Consider the following 19,507-nt stretch of genomic DNA (forward strand, 5'->3'; position numbering starts at 1 on the left):
TTTATAAAAACTGGGGGGGCACAAAATCTTTCTGAGGGGGCAATGCCCCCCTTTGCCCCCCCGTAGCGCCGGGCCTGGATGGCACTTGGGCGGTCCGCTCCTGTTTGTTAGATCTGGGCCACAAATAAGCCAAAGAAATACGACATATTAGCCAAAATTTAACCAAATGAACCAGAACTAACCCTATTCTGGGCCACAGTTGGCTTTGATTCTTGCACAGATCCGGCCCACTCCAGACACTTACATCCGGACCACATATTGAATGGAATGATGGCTCTAGGGTGGTCCACTCCTGTTTGTATGATCTGGACCAGAACTAACCCTATTCTGGGCCACAATTAGCTTTTATTCTGGCCCAGATCTGGCCCACTACAAACACTTACTTCCGGTACTACATATTGAATGGAATGATGAATCTAGAGTGGTACGTTCCTGTTCGTCAGATCTGGGCCACAAATACTCCAAAGCAATACCACATATTAGCCAGAATTTAAAAAAATGAAGCAGAACTGACCCGATATTGGCTCAGATCTGGCCTACTCTTACATTCGGACCACATACTGAATGAGATCATGGGGTGGTCTGCTCCAGTTCATGTTTCAGTTAAAACAGGGAATTGAAAAAAACTAAAAACAGTTCAGTTATGGTAAAGATACTCTCAGACCTCAAGAATCAGACCTTATACCTCAACAAAGGTAATTAAAATAATTAGGTAATTAAAATAAAGGTAATTAAACCAATTAAAATATTTCATGCTGCAATACACACTGGGCGTGGCAGAGTACGAAGCTCCCAGCATGCATTGCAGTGTGAATACATTCTATAGCGTATTGTCTATAGCTCAGCAGTTTTCATTATTTGCTGTTGATTCTGCTGTTTATGTTGACGTTGTGGATTTTGTCACTTTTAATATCCTGTTTGTGAATTGTGTTCATTTTATGCCTCATCCTAAATAGCTGCTTAATTATAAATAAGATAAAAGATATTTCATTTAGAATTATTCATTGTACATGCCCAGTGAATACTCTCTAAATAAAATACAAAAAACATATTGATACTATGTTCATTTTGTAATTAACTCAGAGTCCCCAGTTCATTTATTTTGGCAATGTATTCTTATTTGCTTTGAAAAGATTTTCCCCTCTTTGTAATTAAAAATGTTGATAAAGACCTTTCCTTACTATGGGAAAATGTTTGGTTTTGTTATATGCAAAACGGAACAGTTTCATGAAAATAAAATATATTTCCTTAATCTTCTTATCTTATTAACAAAGTTTGATATACATAAATGTAAAATGTACAAACCAAAAACCTTTTTAAAATATATTTTGCTTACAAAAATGCAGTTTTACTAAAAAAAAAAGCCTTAAAACCACTGAAATTTGTAAATGATATATTTTTTATGAATATAAACTTTATTGTGTGATGTGTATATACCCCTTCTGTTTTTGTCTTGATTTCAACATTTTTTTTCATTTTCTTTATAATACTGTGATTGTATATTCTCACTATATGCATAAAAAAGAAGCTACCAGTGATTAAGAATGCGTTGAATCATTTAATATGTATGATTTTATGCTTATTTTTGTATGATGTTTAAAGAAAAAGCTTAAAAGTCAGGCCCAGATACATTTTTCTAAGTGAAAATGTATGTTTCTGGTAGAACCTCCCCCAGAAAGCATTTTGCACATGACTCAAAGATCACAGGTGATTTTCTATGTAACATTTTAATAACCATCTTACTTACATACAACCCTTACAGAAATTACAACTATATTACATATACATAATCATAATTACATCAAAGTACAGAAAGGTCTTCAACTCTTTAAACAAATGCATTGTATGACCTTTAAAAAAAGAAGAAACAAAAGCCCTTTACACTTGGATGTGAATAACCAAAATCAAATGACTTGAGCAATAAGCCATTAGGAATAAACAATAAGCAATTTTGGAGTACAAATATCTCTTAAACAGGGCTGGGAAAATGTGACAAAAGGTCAAAACGGTTGACCTGCCACATGCACAAAATGATTATACTTTTTTTTTTTTTTTTTAAATCCCACGCATTATTTCAAAAACATTACATATGGAAATCTGCAGGAGGCTTTTGTGCTAATCTAGTTTGATGTTTTGTTTGAGGATACAGCACGATGATAGATATTTTACAAAAAAAAGTTAAGGTTTAAAAAGGGAAAACAGAATAAACCGTCTGCATTGCATCCAAGTAAAAGAAAAAAATCCTGATGTCACGTTTATATAGTGGCCTTCAGGAAAAAAACACTGCTTCAAACTGCGGGGCTTTTAAATATATTCACAAGCTGACACTCATAATCAACAAGCAATGGTGTTGTGGTCTTTAGGCATCAGAAAAAAAAGGACATTGGGTATTCCAAAGATAATCCATGAATGTACCTTCATTGAGTTTTAGATTTCTCTCGAATTAGAGAAATTGTGCAGGGCATTGGTCTTCAGGGTTAAGATAAAACAAAAAGTTTTTTCCGTAAACAACACATCAGCATCTCACAATCCTAATGCAACCCTGTTACGCCTCAGAATTGTATAATTCACCACTAAAACAAAGGCAGAAGTGTGCAAAAGTACTCGTCATTACCCTCACATATATTACATAGAAGGGCAAGAGCCATAAAGCATTTTTTGTACAAAACAACAAAACGTATCGTTAAAAGATACCCATGCTAAAGGCTGACACAAAAGCATCCCATGCAGTCTTAAATCAATGAATGTGTATGGTTCGACTCCACTGACTCCTGCCTGCTCAGCACAGAAAGTTCAGCTTCTGTTTTCTTTTCTTTTTTTAAAGAACACCCAAATCTCAAAGGACAGCTTTAGCCTGCCGTATTCCCCGTATGAGCCCACCGACACCGTTTGAACCTGGAAAACTGCAGAATTTATTACAACGTCCGGGAAAGCAATAACAAAACCTGACCGCCGTGAAGTCTAGATTATTGCTTCGAACACTGTAAAAGTACTGAAATTAACAATTAGGAACAGTAGGGTGTTGACGGCTCTTATCAAGTAACGGTAAACTTTTAGTCAGGAGAATCTAGATGTTAACCTAAACATGCACATAACGCTAACCGCAACTGGGTCACATCTAAGAGATTTAAGTGGGTTCGGTGGCACTCGGCCAACTCAAGCGATCGGTCCACCGGAAAACAGTCAGAGTAAATCATGCGCGCCGAATTACTCTTGCAGACTCACTTCAATTCTTTTTCCATTCTCACTTTCAAACTCTGATCATCCACGGCAATCTGGCAAAGTGAATCAACAGCAGCTAAAACTCTAGAAGTGCACTGGACGTAATGATGTGAATCAGGCTACCTTTACAGGCCTAAACAAGTGATGGCTGAGATTACAAAACATGAGATTTACATGAACAGGTAGCAAGTTGGGGCCAAAGCTTTGTGCATTTTCTAAGAGGCTCCTTCTGTATGCTTTTGTTTTTTTTTTTTTGTAGGGGGGCTCAGATTCACAAACTCCTCCCCATTATAATAATGTCTTTGGGGAATCCCTCCATCTTGGCCACTTCAAAGCAGCCCAGTTTGCTATAAAAGTCCAACATCCTTTTGTCAATCTGCCGGACCTCACAGAAAGCACCATGTGAGCCTGAAGATTGAAAAGAAAAAGATTTTTATGAAGCATTTAAACAGATCAGTGAAGCATCATTTAGGTAATTATTGATTTATTATTGTTTATTAACTATGTAATTACTATTACAGTTAGTAACAAAGTTCACATGCCGTACAATTTTACCTACCATTAGCCTTCAGTGATGAGAGGAGACAACCCATCATGCTTTTGGCAACACTGGGGTCAGTGACCTTTGCGTGAATATCTACTTTTATGAGTGATGGGAAGTTCCTGAGGAATGATTCTGGCAAACCGTCTTCTTCCTCATGAAAACTCAGCATCATTTTCTGTATGGGGGAAATAAAAGATTATTGTTGCAATAAAGAGGATTTTATTCAAGTTTACTGAATAATAGAGATAACAATATATCGTAAGAAATTGCTAAAGAAAATTGTGCCAAAGAGTATTGCTAAGGTAAACGATATGGTTCACAATATTGAGCATGTTTTATCCAATAGATAATATATATCTATCAATATATATATATATATATATATATATATATATATATATATATATATATATATATATATATATATATATATATACATATACACACACACACACACACACACACACACACACACACACACACACACACACACATATATATATATATATATATATATATATATATATATATATATATATATATATATATATATAGTTGAATTCAGAATTATTAGTCCCCCTTTTATTTATTTATTTATTTTTTCCAAATAATGTTAAACAGAGCGAGGAAATTTTCACAGTATGTCTGATAATGTTTTTTTCTTTTGGAGAAACTCTTATTTATTTTATTTTGGCTAGAATAAAGCAGTTTTTAATTTTTTTAAAATAATTTTAAGGACAAAATTATTAGCATTAGCATTATTATTATTATTTTAAGCTTTTTTTTTTTTACTGTCCACACCATCATTATACAATAACTTGCCTAATTACCCTAACCTGCTTAGTTAACGTAATTAACCTAGTTAAGCCTTTAAATGTCACTTTAAGCTGTATAGAAGTATCTTGAAAAATATCTATTAAAATATTATTTATTGTAATCATGGCAAAGATCAAATAAATCAGTTATTGGAAATGAGTTATTAAAACTATTATGTTTAGAAATGTGTTGAAAAAAATCTTCTCTCTGTTAAACATAAATTGGGGAGAAAAATAAACAGGGGGTCTAAAAATTCAGGGGGGCTAATAATTCTGACTTGACATTAACTTTTTTTGATCAGGAGGCACTGTGGCTAATAGATTTCCAATGTTACTAGTCACTCACCATTTTTACAAGCCATTATTTTGTTGCTGGGAATATATATTCTATATGCATAAATCTGATTTTGGTATGCCAAAATTGCTTGATTTAGATTTTTTGTTAGGTCCACATGCCCCCTCATTTATTTCACTTCATTGTGTGTTGTGTATGACATAGCTCAATCAGCATGAGCATATGTGTTGTGGTTTCATAGTGTCATATTGCAATTTGTTTTTATTTCAGATGAATCTTCAGGGCTTGATAATAAGGATTTACCAATTTTTTCTGTGGCCACATCAAACTAATTATTTCCTTGCCACAAAATTTTAATAATGCGTCAAAACAAGCAAAATATAGCTCTATACATACACTTTTTATATATAAAAAAAAGTTCTTTAAAAAAAACAAGACATTTAAAAAATGGTTGTTATGTATCTAAATGCACAGTAGTTTGTCCAGACCAAAGGTTCCAGATCACCAGTTAACTATACATAAATGGGGTGTAATCTCCTATTAAAGGAATGTTATTGTAAAGGATGATAATTAAAACATATTAACAAAAATAACTAGAATCAAAAGAAATCAGGCAAAAAACGGTGTGCGATAATGAAAGGATGATAGTGTGCACACGGTTAACGTTAGGCCCATTAATAATCTGTTCAAAAAATGGTTAAAGCGAAAGCAGCAATGACGCTTGCAAAAAACTGGAGCTCTTGAAAGCAGTAGGACTTTGAGTGAGGACAGCCTTTGTCTCACTGATAGGCTCCTCTCATGATCCTCTCATTTGGTAGTCACCTGCTTTCTTTTGCACGCACAAACAATTATCAGTCGTGCTGATCGCATTTGCAAGCATATCGTCTTAAACTAAAGTTCTAATCTTTAGTGACGAGCCAGCACTGGCAATTTAAAAAGTATTTATTATAAATGAAATTATAATAATGTTATCCATAATATCATATTGCAAGTTAAAAATCAAGATTGATATATTATTAAATAAAAAAAAAAACAAATACTTTAGATGCAACTGTCCATGTATGCGTTTATTATGCGTTTCAAATTCTTTATCAGTTTTTCCAACCACAAAACACAGAAGAAAATGCCAAAAATAACCCATGAATTTGAAACTTAAATGTTTACCGTCCACATTTTGTTACTTTACCAGAGAAAACAGATCTATAAATATTTCCACTATAGGTTAGCTTATAGATTTAATTGATAATAACCTGTAATAATGTCTCATTTGATGTTTTTAAACACATGTCATGAAATCAAGTTTGTTGTGATTTATTATAGTCTAACAAATGACTGAAGAAAAAGCTATCCAAAAACTACCTTGTGCAAAAAACATGTTTGTACACATTTTACATGTTATTGAAATGTAAAAACTATTAGATCAGAGAAAAACATGTTTTTTTTTTTTTATTTGCAAGGCAATGATGTATAAAAAAAGACATGCTGACCTCAGCCTCTGAAAGGTCCTTCTCTGCGTCTGGCTTGATGTATTTCTCCTGCATGAACGGAATCCAACTAAGCTTACATTTCTTCACGAATGGCTTGACATCCACAGTGCCCATAGCATAGCCACACACACCTTCCTCATCCTCAAGCACAAAGCCATAGTCTGGACTGAGTGTCAGGAAACCTCCCACTAACCTGCAATGAGCCAGATCGTTAATAACAAGACTTTGAAAGCATATACAAAACACGTTAATGTCACTAAAAGAAACGGAAGCTCAAACTGCACCTGTCTCCAATAAGGTCCGGTGATTCATCTGAGAAAGAAATGCCCTCACAGCTCTCAGTGAACATCTCCTTGCAGATCTTATAGATGGCAGACTGAGGAAAGAGAACAGAGATGCAGTGTGAAGGAATCTGGCAGCTCCCGGTCCACAAATCGTGAGCCCTCTAAGGGCTAACAGGTGGACCAGACTGCTGTTTCAGCACAACCCTTCAGTTGATCTGCAAATAAACCTAAAAGCACAGCGTAAACTGGGACACCTCAGCTGGGAATACACGCAGCCGACAACAACGTTTTATTTAGATATAGAACTCTGGATCTAATGAGTTTTCATACAGCAGACATTTGCTGTAGTCAAGCCTTCAACAAAGAACAAAAGCAAGATACAACTAGTTTGATATAATAAAAGACCCAAAGTTAAATCTTTAAGACCTTTGTATAGGCTTTAAATACAGCCATTCTTGCTCATTTCAAATAGTTTCTGAATATTTTTTTCATTTGAAATGTTTTTCACTATTAGTTCAATGAATTTAACAACTCTTGATTACAAACAACTAGCTTTAATCTTCCTTAAGACAAATGGTGCATTGCAACCTAATCCAGAGCTATTTACAAATTAGTTGATTCTAGCCCCTTACAGTGGACTTATGCATGTAATCAATAACCTTTTCTTACTAGTATTTTGTAAAACTGTCTTAAAGGGGTGGTCCACTACGATATCATATTTTAAACTTTAGTTGATGTGTAATGTAGCTGTGTGAATATAAACAACACACTCAAGACACTCAAAGTTCAATCCACAGGGAGACACTGCTTTAACAAGGTTGGCTTAGTATAGCCTACAGGGAACAAAGTTTTTGGGACTTCAAAAAAATACATCCGGGCTAGTGGGATCACAAGGGTTTCCAGTTATGAGATTTCACCTCGTGCACACACCCTGCGCAGCAGAGGGGCGTGGCCAGAAACGCTGTAATGTTAAAGCAGAGAAAGCTAAAACGCCATCCAAACACTGCAATGTCCACAGAGCTTCTTCTGTTTCTGTAGTTGGGCTTCCAAAGGACGTGACACAAAGAGAGAAGTGCTGACAGTTTAAATTTAATTATGTTTAGAAGAATTTCCAGAATCTCTCCCAGTTCAGTGCTGAATTTCACTAAAACTCCTCTAACCGACGAAGCTGTGGATTGTGAGCTACAACCTACAAGTATTTTTACTTGTTAATTTTGAATAATTACATGCAGTTTCTAGCGTTAACGGTATGTTGTAGCGAGCTATTTGGCACTATTAACAATTTAGCTACAAATTTATATTTATCTGTCAAACCACTGTAAACAGCCACAATCTTCAGCAGCGCGTGCAGTGTCTCTCTATGCAGCTGCTTTCTGTGCATTCTACATCTCAAATAACAAACTCGCTAAAGAAATGTTTGCATGTTACTTACACATGCTTATTCCGAATATCTGTGAAAGACACTTGTCAGTTTTATTTTAGAGAGCAGCCATGAGCTGTGTGCTCTTCATTTCTGTCTGATTCAGTCAGCTAACACTGCTAACAGCTGCTCTGACTGGACTGTCTACACAGAGCAAAATCGCACGCTTGTAATGGAGTGACGTGGAGCCAATGCGGAAACCACAGCACATTATGTTAGCGGTCCAATCAGAGCCCCTTGAGGGCCAGCCTTTTGGAGGAACTAGAAAATATGATAGTAGTTTTTATGTTAGCCGAGTAGCTGTGTACTGTTTAATCAAGGTAAGATTTATGAAAAAATAGCATAATTTTGAAGTATGAGCACACATTTCTTTGCATCTTTTAAACTCAACCAAGCCTTAAAAATACACTGTGAACCACCCCTTTAAAAAGTAAAAAATGAAACAGCACTTATCAGTGGTTTGATGTCGAGCCACAACCTACCTCATCTTTGGCAAAGTAAGGCCTTATGGTATAGATTTTGGAAGTTGGCATTGATGGCGGTGGCTGGTAGAAAAGATCGTTTGCTCCATCAATTGGCAACAGTCTCTGTGGAGACCAAAGCAAAAGCATGACACAATTTAGTATCTCTCTTAACTTGACCATGCGACTCCACTGCTACTGAAACATCAGCCAGCATGAGTGAGTTTACCTGCTCCAGCTGATCCAACCCCACACAAAGAGCTGAACAAAAGTATGCCTAAACCTGGCATGGAAACTATTGTCTATGCAAGTAAACGAGCTTCTCTGGTTGGTCAGTGTACAGCAAGAGCATGTAAAACACCATACTTAACATACGCACCAATGAAAATCATTTTTCAACCTTTTTTTTTTGTTGAGAGAAACCAAAATAAAACAAAAATGCGCAGGCTTGGTCTGAGAAAGGCTTAACTGGCTAAAGGAGATGCTCCTTTCCCACTCTTTTATTTTTTTCGCTGCGCAAGAACTTCCTGTTGAGAAAAGGAATGATGCTGGCGCGACGCAAAACTCCATGACCAAATATTTCCAGTGAAAAAGAGTCATACATTTTCCAGTCCACTTAAAATAGCCAAATCATTTAGAGTAAGAGTTAATTGAGTAGGAGTGGATTGCTAACCATTCATTTGTTCATAGAGCTTTGAGCTGTCATACTCGCAGGTCGCATGCGCAAACGCAGAGCTGAGGCCGCAAGCGCAGACAAAATGTGGCGATAAAATTTGCGCTGTTTCCTGCAAAGAAACAAGATGTCATAAAATAAAACCTAGCCATGCTGCGCCATCGCGAGCGCAAGGGGAAAAGCAGCATCTCATTTGGGCAGCTGCTGAAAGAAATCCAATTTTAGGCTGGGTTAGACAAACACCATCACCCCGAACACTGAATCTGATAGTAGCTTTTTACACGTCCGAAAAAGAGCCCAAGTGGCTCAACACCCCTTTGTGTTTTTTCTGTGCAGCTGCAGACAGCTCACCTCAAACAGACCAACCCGTGGTGAATTGCAACCATACCAACATCTAACACAAACGAAAACATATCTTTGTGAAACATTTTGCGGGAAATTCAATTATGGATACCTGGAACTCTCCTGCTAGACCGCCCCTAAAGGCCCAGGGCTCTTGGTCGCCACTTAAGAACTGTGCTGACGACTGACTACGACACCCTGTTGAGATCAGATCCAAGCGGAGAACGTTATGTGAGGGGCTTTCTGGCATAATGAGGGGGAAGGGGTATTGAACAAAAGTGTCTCATTTCCAAATAAAAATCTACAGTCATGGAAAACACCGCAAGATTTACAACAGTGAACAGCGTGGACATCTTCTGCCTAGGGCTCAAGCAGCTTCAGCTTACAATGACAGAGGGCTCACACTGAATGTAATGCCAGATTTGGGCACATTACTTTTTCCCCTCAAGCCTTATCAGATTCTCAAAGAATTATAAATAAGTGAGGTTCAAGATGAAAAGTAGATTGAGACACAAAGCAACTCTCAATTCAAAGTCTGTTACGAGGATATGGGATGTTCCAAGAATTATTTGCTGTCTTGGTTTATGTTGGTTATACATCATCGGTTCGCTCGCTGATACTAAATAAGCTTCAGCTGTTCAAGCCCACTAAATTCTAAAGCTAAATCTGAAGTCACATTTAAACCTATCTGCCTTGTCACATGACTATCAAGGGTTCTGCATCAGCCACCACTGCGGACGCTTTCTAGGATCAATTTAAAGTTCATGTAGAATTGTACATGACGACAGTGCAGATCTAGCAAAACACCGGCAACAACTGAATCTTTCCCATCTATTTGTTCCTACAGCAGATGAGTGCTGGTAAGCAGACACAAGCTCTATGCTGCAAGTTGAATTATTCAGTTTCTAAATAGCAGTACCAACGTGAGGGGATGAGGACTGAGTGTCATGTAACAAGACAAATGCAGCGCAAATCGGAGAGAAAGTTCTCCTCATTTCAATTTGATCATACTTGAAACACATCCTGTGGTGAAATGGCAAAACACACACCACACACACACACCATCTGAGGGGAATTTAACTACATCCAATAAAGTTTTTTTTAATATGCGTGTAATTATGTAGTCTTATTATGCGTGTGCAGGGCTCTATGATTTCTGATTTTGGATGAAATGGCAAAATTAATTAACAGAATTTAGCTTTTTTTAAATTTCAACATCAAAAGTTGCGATTAGGTGCTGTACACCTAATCAAATCATGATGAGGACTTGATTATGATGTGATTATTGAACAGAACACAGAAAAAATTATTAAAATATAAACCTTTAAATATAAAAACTTTCCTCTGTTAAATATAAAACTGTTCATCCATGTTTTCATCTTAAATAAAATCAAATATGAGAAAAAATAAACACTTCATGATTTCAATTAATAAATGAATTAGACATGCTTTCTGATACTAAAATTTATTTTAATCATTAAAGTGCAGTCAGATTGATTTCAGAATTAGAAAACTGAATGTAGTATTCAGGGTAAAAACAAAATGTAAATTTGAAAATAAATAAATAAACAGATAAAGCAGATTTCATAGAGCCCAATGCGTGTCCAGATGATTCAGACAAGTATATCAAGTTTCCCCTAAGACGATGTGGTAAAGTTGGTCTGAGCCATTTCATTTGGGCCTACTGATAGAAACAAAAACCATGTTAGAGCTGCCAGAGAAAAAAATTGGGGGGTTAACACCTAACACTTGAGCTATCGCTGCGCAAATGTGACTTCATACACAACCCTTTCCTTTCCTGAGATATTGAAATAAAATCATTTAGGGACATAAAGAAAATCAAATCTATAAACCCCCCAAAACAAAAGTACTGCAGCACTGTGCGTGCATACATCGGGCACTGTCCGTCCAATAGCAGTAGAAACTTGTGCCGAGGATTCTTCCATCTGTACATAATGAAGGGAAAAGACAATAAAAGAGCTCATTAGTAACTGATCTCAGCACAACAGCAGCGAACCGCTGACTGAATGCCATCTGCACTGCTTTGGATGGGGTAGAAACGCTGGCTGAAAATGCCCTGGTATTTGGACTGTCCGTGCAAACAGAGGCTGAAAAGCATATTGTGAAGGGACAGTCCCCAACCAAACTCTGATGAATTTACATAAAAGGCAGTTAAATAAACATCCCCCATTTTGTTTATTGGGCACAGTCTTACATAAAGAGAAGCCTTTATGGGGTTTTCTATGAAAATGAGTCAAACGTGTTTGATTCCAGTTTTACTCTAGTACCCACTTATTAGTGCAGCATATTATATACTTGATTTCCCCCTCCATCAGCTAACAACAACTTAAATGTGGCATGCCAGTTTTGGTTGCTGCCTGCTGTGTTGCTTTGTTATATAGCTGGACAGAAACCTGTGAATGAAATGTGGTTACCAAGGTAACCCAGGCCATGCTGGTGCTATAATTACTCAAGCAACTTCCAACAAAACCCTCATTTAGAGCAGAATCCATTACTCTAACTGGACTGTAGCGATGCCCAGAAGCTATATGGATAACAAACACGGGCATTCTCAGCAAGTGACAGGTCTTTCAATAAAATCATCATAAATAAAATGGCTGGCTAATGACCCAAGCGCCTCTTTGATAGGAGACCCTTCAGTTCGCTGACTGTGCAAACGAATTTAGGATCTTGAGAACTGCGTACAGTTCACAGAAACGTAGACCAGACCAGTTCAGTTAGAGTAAAGCATGTGCTGAGGATGTTTGTGGAGTATCTCTCTGTGATGTACATAATCATAGGGCAGATGATGATTAATTATATACATTATATTCACTCATGACGCACCAGAATAGCCTTATACAGCCGCCTCGCTTTTCAAGTTCGCATGCGCGGCGCGCTACAGCATTAGGGGCCTATTTTCCTCCATGATCACATCCTTGATCTAAAGAGATTGCAACAGATGTTGCAAAGTTAATGCACAATAATACTGAACACACAGCAAGCAGCAGGAACCACCCTGGCAACTGTGACCACAGCAGTCCAATTCGCACTACCAGATTAAGATGCGCCTGAAGGACAGTGAGTGGCTAGCAATGAAGACAGCATCCAGTCAGTACAGGAAAACAGGACATTATAAAACAATTAAAGAAAATCAAAAGTGCACTACACCTAATTTTAGAGATGGCAAACTTTGCCCAATACTTTTTAGTATTGCATGTAAAAGCTCTCCATAATTTGAGTGAGAACTGAGGTCTAATATTAAAGTAAAAAAAAGTGTTCATTTTTATCTGATATCTGATATGTTCTGCGATCTGTTAAGAAATGTATTTAGAGTATCTGAAATCGTAATATCACTACATAAAGATGCGATGTATGAAGATTAGATTTGAACATTACATAAACAGATGAAGATGTGACGGATGTGCTTATTGCTTTGGATTCTACTGAATAAATGTAAAATATTTGATGGGCATAGCTAGAGAGGCAGGAAAGAGATGTGTGGCCATACCTACCTAACCACTGAACAAATGATTTCACCATTGAGATGATACTCTTTATATCCCAGATATAGGGATACAGGTCATAAAGAATGGTCCTGTTGGCGGAGTTTGAGAGTCTGGTGAACATCTGCATGACAGAGCAGCACATCTCCTCAAAGTTTTCAGCTCTGGATTGCCACTCAGTTACCTGTATATAACACAAATAATCACTGTTACTGACACACTATAAAAGTTCTACAGCTTTAATTCAGTTCAGCAGCAATTGCTAAAAATATATACAGATGTAATTATGTATAAAGCTAGTTTTTTTTATTTTTATAAAAGCACCACCATGTGGTGCAAATAATTACTGCACTTCCACCATTTTGTCTGGCTAAAGTCTATTCAACACATTTTAGTTTAGATTTATTTCAACATGAATAAAAAAGTTATTATATATTTAAAAAAAGAGCACATATATTTTAATACAAAACATCCAAGATTTGTATCAGTAAAAAATTTAGCAATTTATAATTTGGATTTGTTTACAAACAGGATTAGATACATACAAAAACAACAAAAACGTTGCTTTGTAAAATGCAAAAATGCATTTAAAGGCATGTCTGTTAGATTGTACTCATTCTTCTGACCAAACTGACAGTTTTTAAAATAAGCCATTTCTCACCTTCTCTGGATCCTTCCCTTTGGAGTTGACACTAACATAATTGCTATTGGCTCTCAACCAGTTAAACTCTTTCAGCATCTGTACTGATTTTGGACCATGTTCGTAAGGCAGGTAGAAAAGTTCAGCCAGCAGCGTCAGATCCTCCAGAGTAAGTGCCTCGGTAATGAAGAGTGGTTTCTCGTTGGGGCCAGGAACAAACACTTCCTTATTGAGCTGATCATCAGTTTGCATCGGTGCAATATCACTGCCTGAATCCTCTTGAATGGACATTTCTGGTGATTTGGACTCTGTCAGGCTCTCTTTATCAGTGTCCATAGGTTTGAGATCTTCCGTCATCTTGGCTTTGACGATCTCTGTTAGAATCTGGTTGACATTTTTGGTGTCCTCCACCTCGTCGTGTTTCTCCACGACCATCTCCATGGGTTCCTCATCAGACTCCTTCTTCTCCACCTCCTCTTCTTCTTCTTTGCCAAGCACATGTGGTTCATCAGAAAGGGGCAAAACCGGACTCATGATGGGCTGTTGGAAGACTGTGGTCACTGTAGTGGAAGTGACCAGGGTGGATGCAGCGAGAGTGGGAACATCCATAGTAGTGCTTTTTGTTCCACTGTGAGGCACTTGCCGGCCTGCAACAAAAAGGAGAAAGGTTAAATTAAACACCATCAAATTCATAACAACTAATATCCTATTACAAAGTATTATATGTAAAAAATAGTTACTGTTGTACTGATGAGGGACGCCAAACTCGCTCAGCCATTCAGTGAGAGCTAGCTTGAGTGCAATCTGTGGGCTGTAGAGGATATCAGTTTCTAGCTCCTCATCACTGCCCTCGTTTTCCAGCTTTATCTGGATGGACACAGTGCTGTCTTCACTGTCAGCTAGATACAGAAATTAAAAGCCAAGATTAAATTATATGATCAAATATAATATGCTACTGTTCAATAAAGATGAATAAAGAGAAACAAAGTATTTAATTGGTTAGTAAACAGCATTTTTACAGTATTTCATAATGCATGCTCAAAAATGACAACAATATGATTTTTTAAATTCAAAATGAAACAAAATATGTGATCATATTATATTGTGCATGCAGAAATTCAATGTTAATTGATATACTTGTATAATTTAGGGATTTAATAATTTAGGTCATTAAACCCTGAAAAAGTGCAGTCAGTGTGAAAAGCCCTTTACACTACTTGACAAAAGTCTTATCGCCTATCCAAGTTTTAGAAACTACACATAACTTGAATTCTAGTTGATCATTTGATATCAGAAATGGCTTATTAAAAAGGCAAAAGCCTCTAGATTATGCTTATTTTACCAAAATAAAATATGATCATGCCTTGGTTTTTTATTAATTGAATTATGTCAGCAAGGACTCACTTTGCTTAGACAAAAGTCTTTGTTCTAGTATAAAAAACAAAGCCATGCTGCAGTGGAAAAAAAAATAATATTGTGTACGACTCCCATGAGCTTAGTCGACTGCATCCATACATCTCTGCAATGACTCGAATAACTTATTTATTAATAAACTCATCTGGAATTACAAAGAAAGCGTTCTAGCAGGACTCTCAGAGTTCATCAAGATCCTCCATCTTACTCCAGACATGCTCAATAATGTTCATGTCTGGTGAATGCGCTGGCCAAGTCTGGAGCACCTTGACCTTCTTTGCATTTCATGAACTTTGATGTGGTGGCTGAAGTATAAGGAGCGCTATATTGCTGAAGAATTTGCCCTTTTCTGTGGTTTGTAATTTACCGGGCAGCTCAAATGTCTTGATATCTCAGGCTGTTGATGTTGCCATCCACTCTGCAGATCTCTTGCACGTCCCATACAATACAACCTCAAAATATAATTTTTCTTTCACATAACTTGACTGATTTCTGTGAGAATCATGTGTACGACCTACATGCTTGTTGCAGTAGGTCTTCTGCAGTATTTGTGATGATTGGGATGACACTTTTCCAAACGATCAACTAGAAGTCAAGTTTTATTTGTTGCTCTTACAACTGGGATCGGCGACAAGACTTTCGTCAGGATTGTGTATGTTTCACTGTAAAAACTAATAAAACCCTCGAATTTGATAAACAAACGATTTATTACAAAAACAGCATTTCCATAAAGACATACTTACTCATGACCACATCTTTCCTCACTCCATTCATGTTAGACTTATACCATGTGGCTAACGTGTGAATAGCCACAAAATTAGACTCAAATTCACAGTTGGGGTTGGTAAGGACTCCTTTTAGCCGAGGAATGAGTTCTGTAGACCGGCCTTTATAAGGTCCCAAGAAAAGTCTCTTTTGATCATAGTCATTAGCATGGATGTTGTCCCAGATTACAGGAGCTCTCCTTAGTATCTTTGTGACTTCTTCAATTGATTCAACGGTTATGTCTTTAGATACTACTTTGGGACCTGTCAAACACAAATAGTTTTTTTTTTTAAATAAAATAAATCTTTAAACTTGATGAATGAAAATACAGCTGTATGCAAATACAATACCTGTCCATAACACCTCAATACCAGGAAGTAGCTTTTCACCTATTGTGCGCAGGTAAGGCGATTGTGACACATTTGGATAACAGAATGTTCCACAATACTCTGAGTAAAAGGAAACATGAAGTGAGTGTGATAAAGCATAAGATTGAAACAATGTAGCAGATGTCGTCAAATAAAGAAATACGGTTTATATAATTAATAATGATAATCTTACCTGTGGGGCAAAACAAAAATATTTCAGGTTCTCCCAAATATTGGAAGATCTCATTGGTGACAGAGACTTGGGCATGTGCAAAAGAGCTGAATACCTCCTTGTCAGCCGGACACATGTTATGATCAATGTCGTCAAACAGTAAGGCAAAGGACTTGCACCCAAAATGAGTGACCTGCACAAAAGACAGATGAAGATTTAGTATGAATGTCATAAAAACACTGAGACAAGTGAAGCTTCTGAAAAGGTTTATTCATACCTGGTCTAATTTCCTTTTAAGTGTCGACACTTCCTTTTGATTTGAGAAAGTAATGTCCAGGCCCGGAGAAATGGCATAAATGAACTCAATCCCATACTCTTTAGCAGCACTTATCAAAGTTGTGAGTTGCTCTTTAAAAAAAACAAGAGAGAGAATTACACTCAAACATTTTAAATCATTTGTTTAGAATTTCAAATGACAGGATTTATTACCTGCTTCCTCAACAGAATACATTTCTCTCCAAAACATTCTGTGTTTGTAGTCATCTTTTGGGGCATACAAATACGTGTTCAAGCCCCATTTCTGCTGCCTGAAACACAACAAATAAAATAAAAAAACTCAGATAAATACCAGAGTCCTGTTGAATACCCCTCCCCCCACTGGACTGTGTTCACACAGTGGTTTTTGGTTCTGAACCCTGGTATGTTTACATCATCACAAGGGCAGATGTTACTAAGTAACACCAGTGCAGTGGAAGCCACGTAACAACTGGATAGCATTGCTAGGATGCCTCAAAGATGAACTTTGCACTTTAAAATGTAGCTTTACTTTTAATTTGCCAACACTGAGCAGCACATGCATCTTAATGTAAAAGTTAAAATAAGCAAGAGTCATCTTGTGACATAACATCCTATTTGGTTCAGTCTTTTATCCATTTTGCATTCATATTTTAGTCAAACTGCACCAAAGCTTGTCTAGAAATGGACTGCAAGTGTCGTGTCAGTGGTATTGAACTGATTGTTTGCTGTGCACCAAGTTCCAGATGACAGGGTTCACACACATATATATATATATATACACGTGGTTGTTATTGTGTTTGTCTACACTATACAGCCAAAAACACAAGATAAATGATGACTCCTGCTCAAGTGCATGTTTTGCCGGCATGCATGCTTGCAGTCTACTACTAGTGTACTATGAAAGGGGCTTGACATATCACAGGGAACAATGCAGAGTACTCCAGAAGTCCAGAGAGCAACTATGGCTTGCCACATTTCTGTTTCCAAAAGTTTGTTTCAGGCCATTTATATTCACCAGAATTTCTTAGTTAAACTGGGGTCTTTGGCTTGTTTAAAACACCTTTGCCAACAATAACCATAAAAATACTTATGCGTTTTAAAATAAAAGTGCACTAACGTTAGTGTAAACGACACCCAACTGAACCAAACCTACCACTCGTGAGCACACGCTATATGCCAGAATACTTCCGGTAGAAAAAACAAAATTACATTATAGTGAAACTATGCAAAATAACTACAAATTTAACCCATGCAAGCACAGTTAAAGAAAGGAATGGGATAAAAGAAAATGGCAGGATAATGGCACATGCTTGCAATACCTCCTGAAAAGCTCTTTCCTTTGTTCCATAGTCCATGGCCGTCCATAGAAGCCTGTTGTGAGCAACAAATACAGAAATGAAAATGTTTTCACAAACACGACAAATTCCACACACACATGCGACAAACAATAAATATTTAAAAATTTATAAATGTTATATTTGTATGTTTTTTGCGTTAAACAATGTCGGTATCTAACTAACTGAAGCTATTGTAACAGCTGTTTCCACCTAAAGTTTCATGGCATTATATTGAATTTACGTAAATTCTCACCCTCCACAACACCGGTGATGAATTTCCTGCGGCCTGTTCGCTCAATCTCGATGGTGGGCTCGTCAACTGGACACTGGGTATCTGCAACCGCTTCCACTGGCACTGGAATAACTTCAACCTCTGGCTGCGACGACTCGATTATTTTGTCTTTCTGAACCATATTGAATCGTTCCTAATAACAGTTGTCGTAGATATCAGATTTGTAATCAGCCAACGCTTTTCTTCCGCAGGAAAACAGACTCTTCACCCAATTCAGTTTCTGGGTTAGTAGGCCATTGAGTCACCGGTAGGTGGAAATTCAGTCGGATGAAACTGAAATGATCTGCATGAACCAACTGCAGATGTTTTCGTTTTTTATCACAACAGTCATTCGCGTACAATACTGAATTCTTTCTGGACTGTAACGTTATATAGTCTGTTTGCGATCTGTCTTTTAACGATTCGTTTGTCTGTACCGCCAGTTAACGTTAGCATAACCCGCTTTTTTCTCTTTTCGCTTTAGTTCAGTCACGTCACATCATGTGCGGAAAATACATTTATGATTTAACCAAGCATCTTACTGTACACATGCTTCGCGTCTTCAAAAAGAGATTGTCAGCGTAACGCCGCGTTCATCGACAGTGTTTAATTTTGCACTCTTCTTCCTGTTTACACTTACTGCGCAGGCTCAGGAAACTGGTTTGAGCCAGTAACGGACGGTTTGTGCGAGTCTGAAAACAAATCTCTAGCCTGCCTCTTAAAGGGGCAGCAGCGAGAATTTCAGCTTTTGTCGAGTTTAAGTGAGAATCGTGGATGGCAAAAGTTCATTTAATTCATCTTATAAACATTTAGAATAAGATAGATACATGTATTTGCTTGGCCAGACTCTGCTGTGTTGTTGAATTATAAAAGAGACAACATAGTTACAACATTATTACAACTATCACCACTAAGTTACTACAAAAACAAACAACAATGCAATGTGTTTCTTGTGTAGTTTATTAGCAATGTATTCATTTTGACAAATAAATCAATATGCATAAATTATAGTTAGAAATTAGCTTGTGCATCATATCAAATCTCTTTCCACTTTGTTTTAATCCAAATATGTATTTTGACAAAATGAGTATTTTTAGGCTAAGTTTAATAATGATTCCTTTCAGAAATGTTATATTATGTACATAATAGTTTAAAGATTAACAAATTGTATTAAAGTAATGCTTTGTAATCTGTT

The 19,507-nt window shown here is 36.9% G+C and overlaps 1 protein-coding gene across 3 annotated transcripts; it reads right to left on the minus strand.

Moving 5' to 3' along the window:
• Positions 1 to 1,711: 1,711 nt before the first annotated feature.
• On the minus strand, positions 1,712 to 18,977 carry oga (O-GlcNAcase). 3 transcript variants are annotated; one of them, XM_087277515.1, is made up of 17 exons: positions 18,295 to 18,961; positions 18,024 to 18,075; positions 16,897 to 16,994; positions 16,685 to 16,815; positions 16,429 to 16,600; positions 16,218 to 16,316; positions 15,846 to 16,130; positions 14,430 to 14,588; positions 13,711 to 14,336; positions 13,059 to 13,233; positions 11,436 to 11,489; positions 9,656 to 9,741; positions 8,550 to 8,654; positions 6,648 to 6,739; positions 6,364 to 6,556; positions 3,782 to 3,941; positions 1,712 to 3,630 (listed from the first exon to the last, which is right to left on the minus strand). In XM_087277515.1, exons 1-17 carry the CDS (start codon positions 18,452 to 18,454, stop codon positions 3,494 to 3,496), a joined length of 2,784 nt encoding a protein of 927 aa, XP_087133641.1. In that variant the 5' UTR covers positions 18,455 to 18,961; the 3' UTR covers positions 1,712 to 3,493.
• Positions 18,978 to 19,507: the final 530 nt, after the last annotated feature.

Source organism: Danio rerio, chromosome 13 (assembly GCF_052040795.2).
Source record: "Danio rerio strain M-AB ecotype USA chromosome 13, GRCz13ab, whole genome shotgun sequence".
Lineage (NCBI taxonomy): Eukaryota > Metazoa > Chordata > Actinopteri > Cypriniformes > Danionidae > Danio > Danio rerio.

Excerpts from the sequence above, each read along its gene's own strand:
- oga (XM_087277515.1), bottom strand. The coding sequence starts at position 18,454 with ATGGTTCAGAAAGACAAAATAATCGAGTCGTCGCAGCCAGAGGTTGAA. Across the intron at positions 14,589-15,845 it reads GAGGAAAGATGTGGTCATGA|CTGACAGTGAAGACAGCACT; the intron begins GTAAGTATGTCT and ends TTCTGTATCTAG. Across the intron at positions 8,655-9,655 it reads GTCTAGCAGGAGAGTTCCAG|AGACTGTTGCCAATTGATGG; the intron begins GTATCCATAATT and ends TGGTCTCCACAG.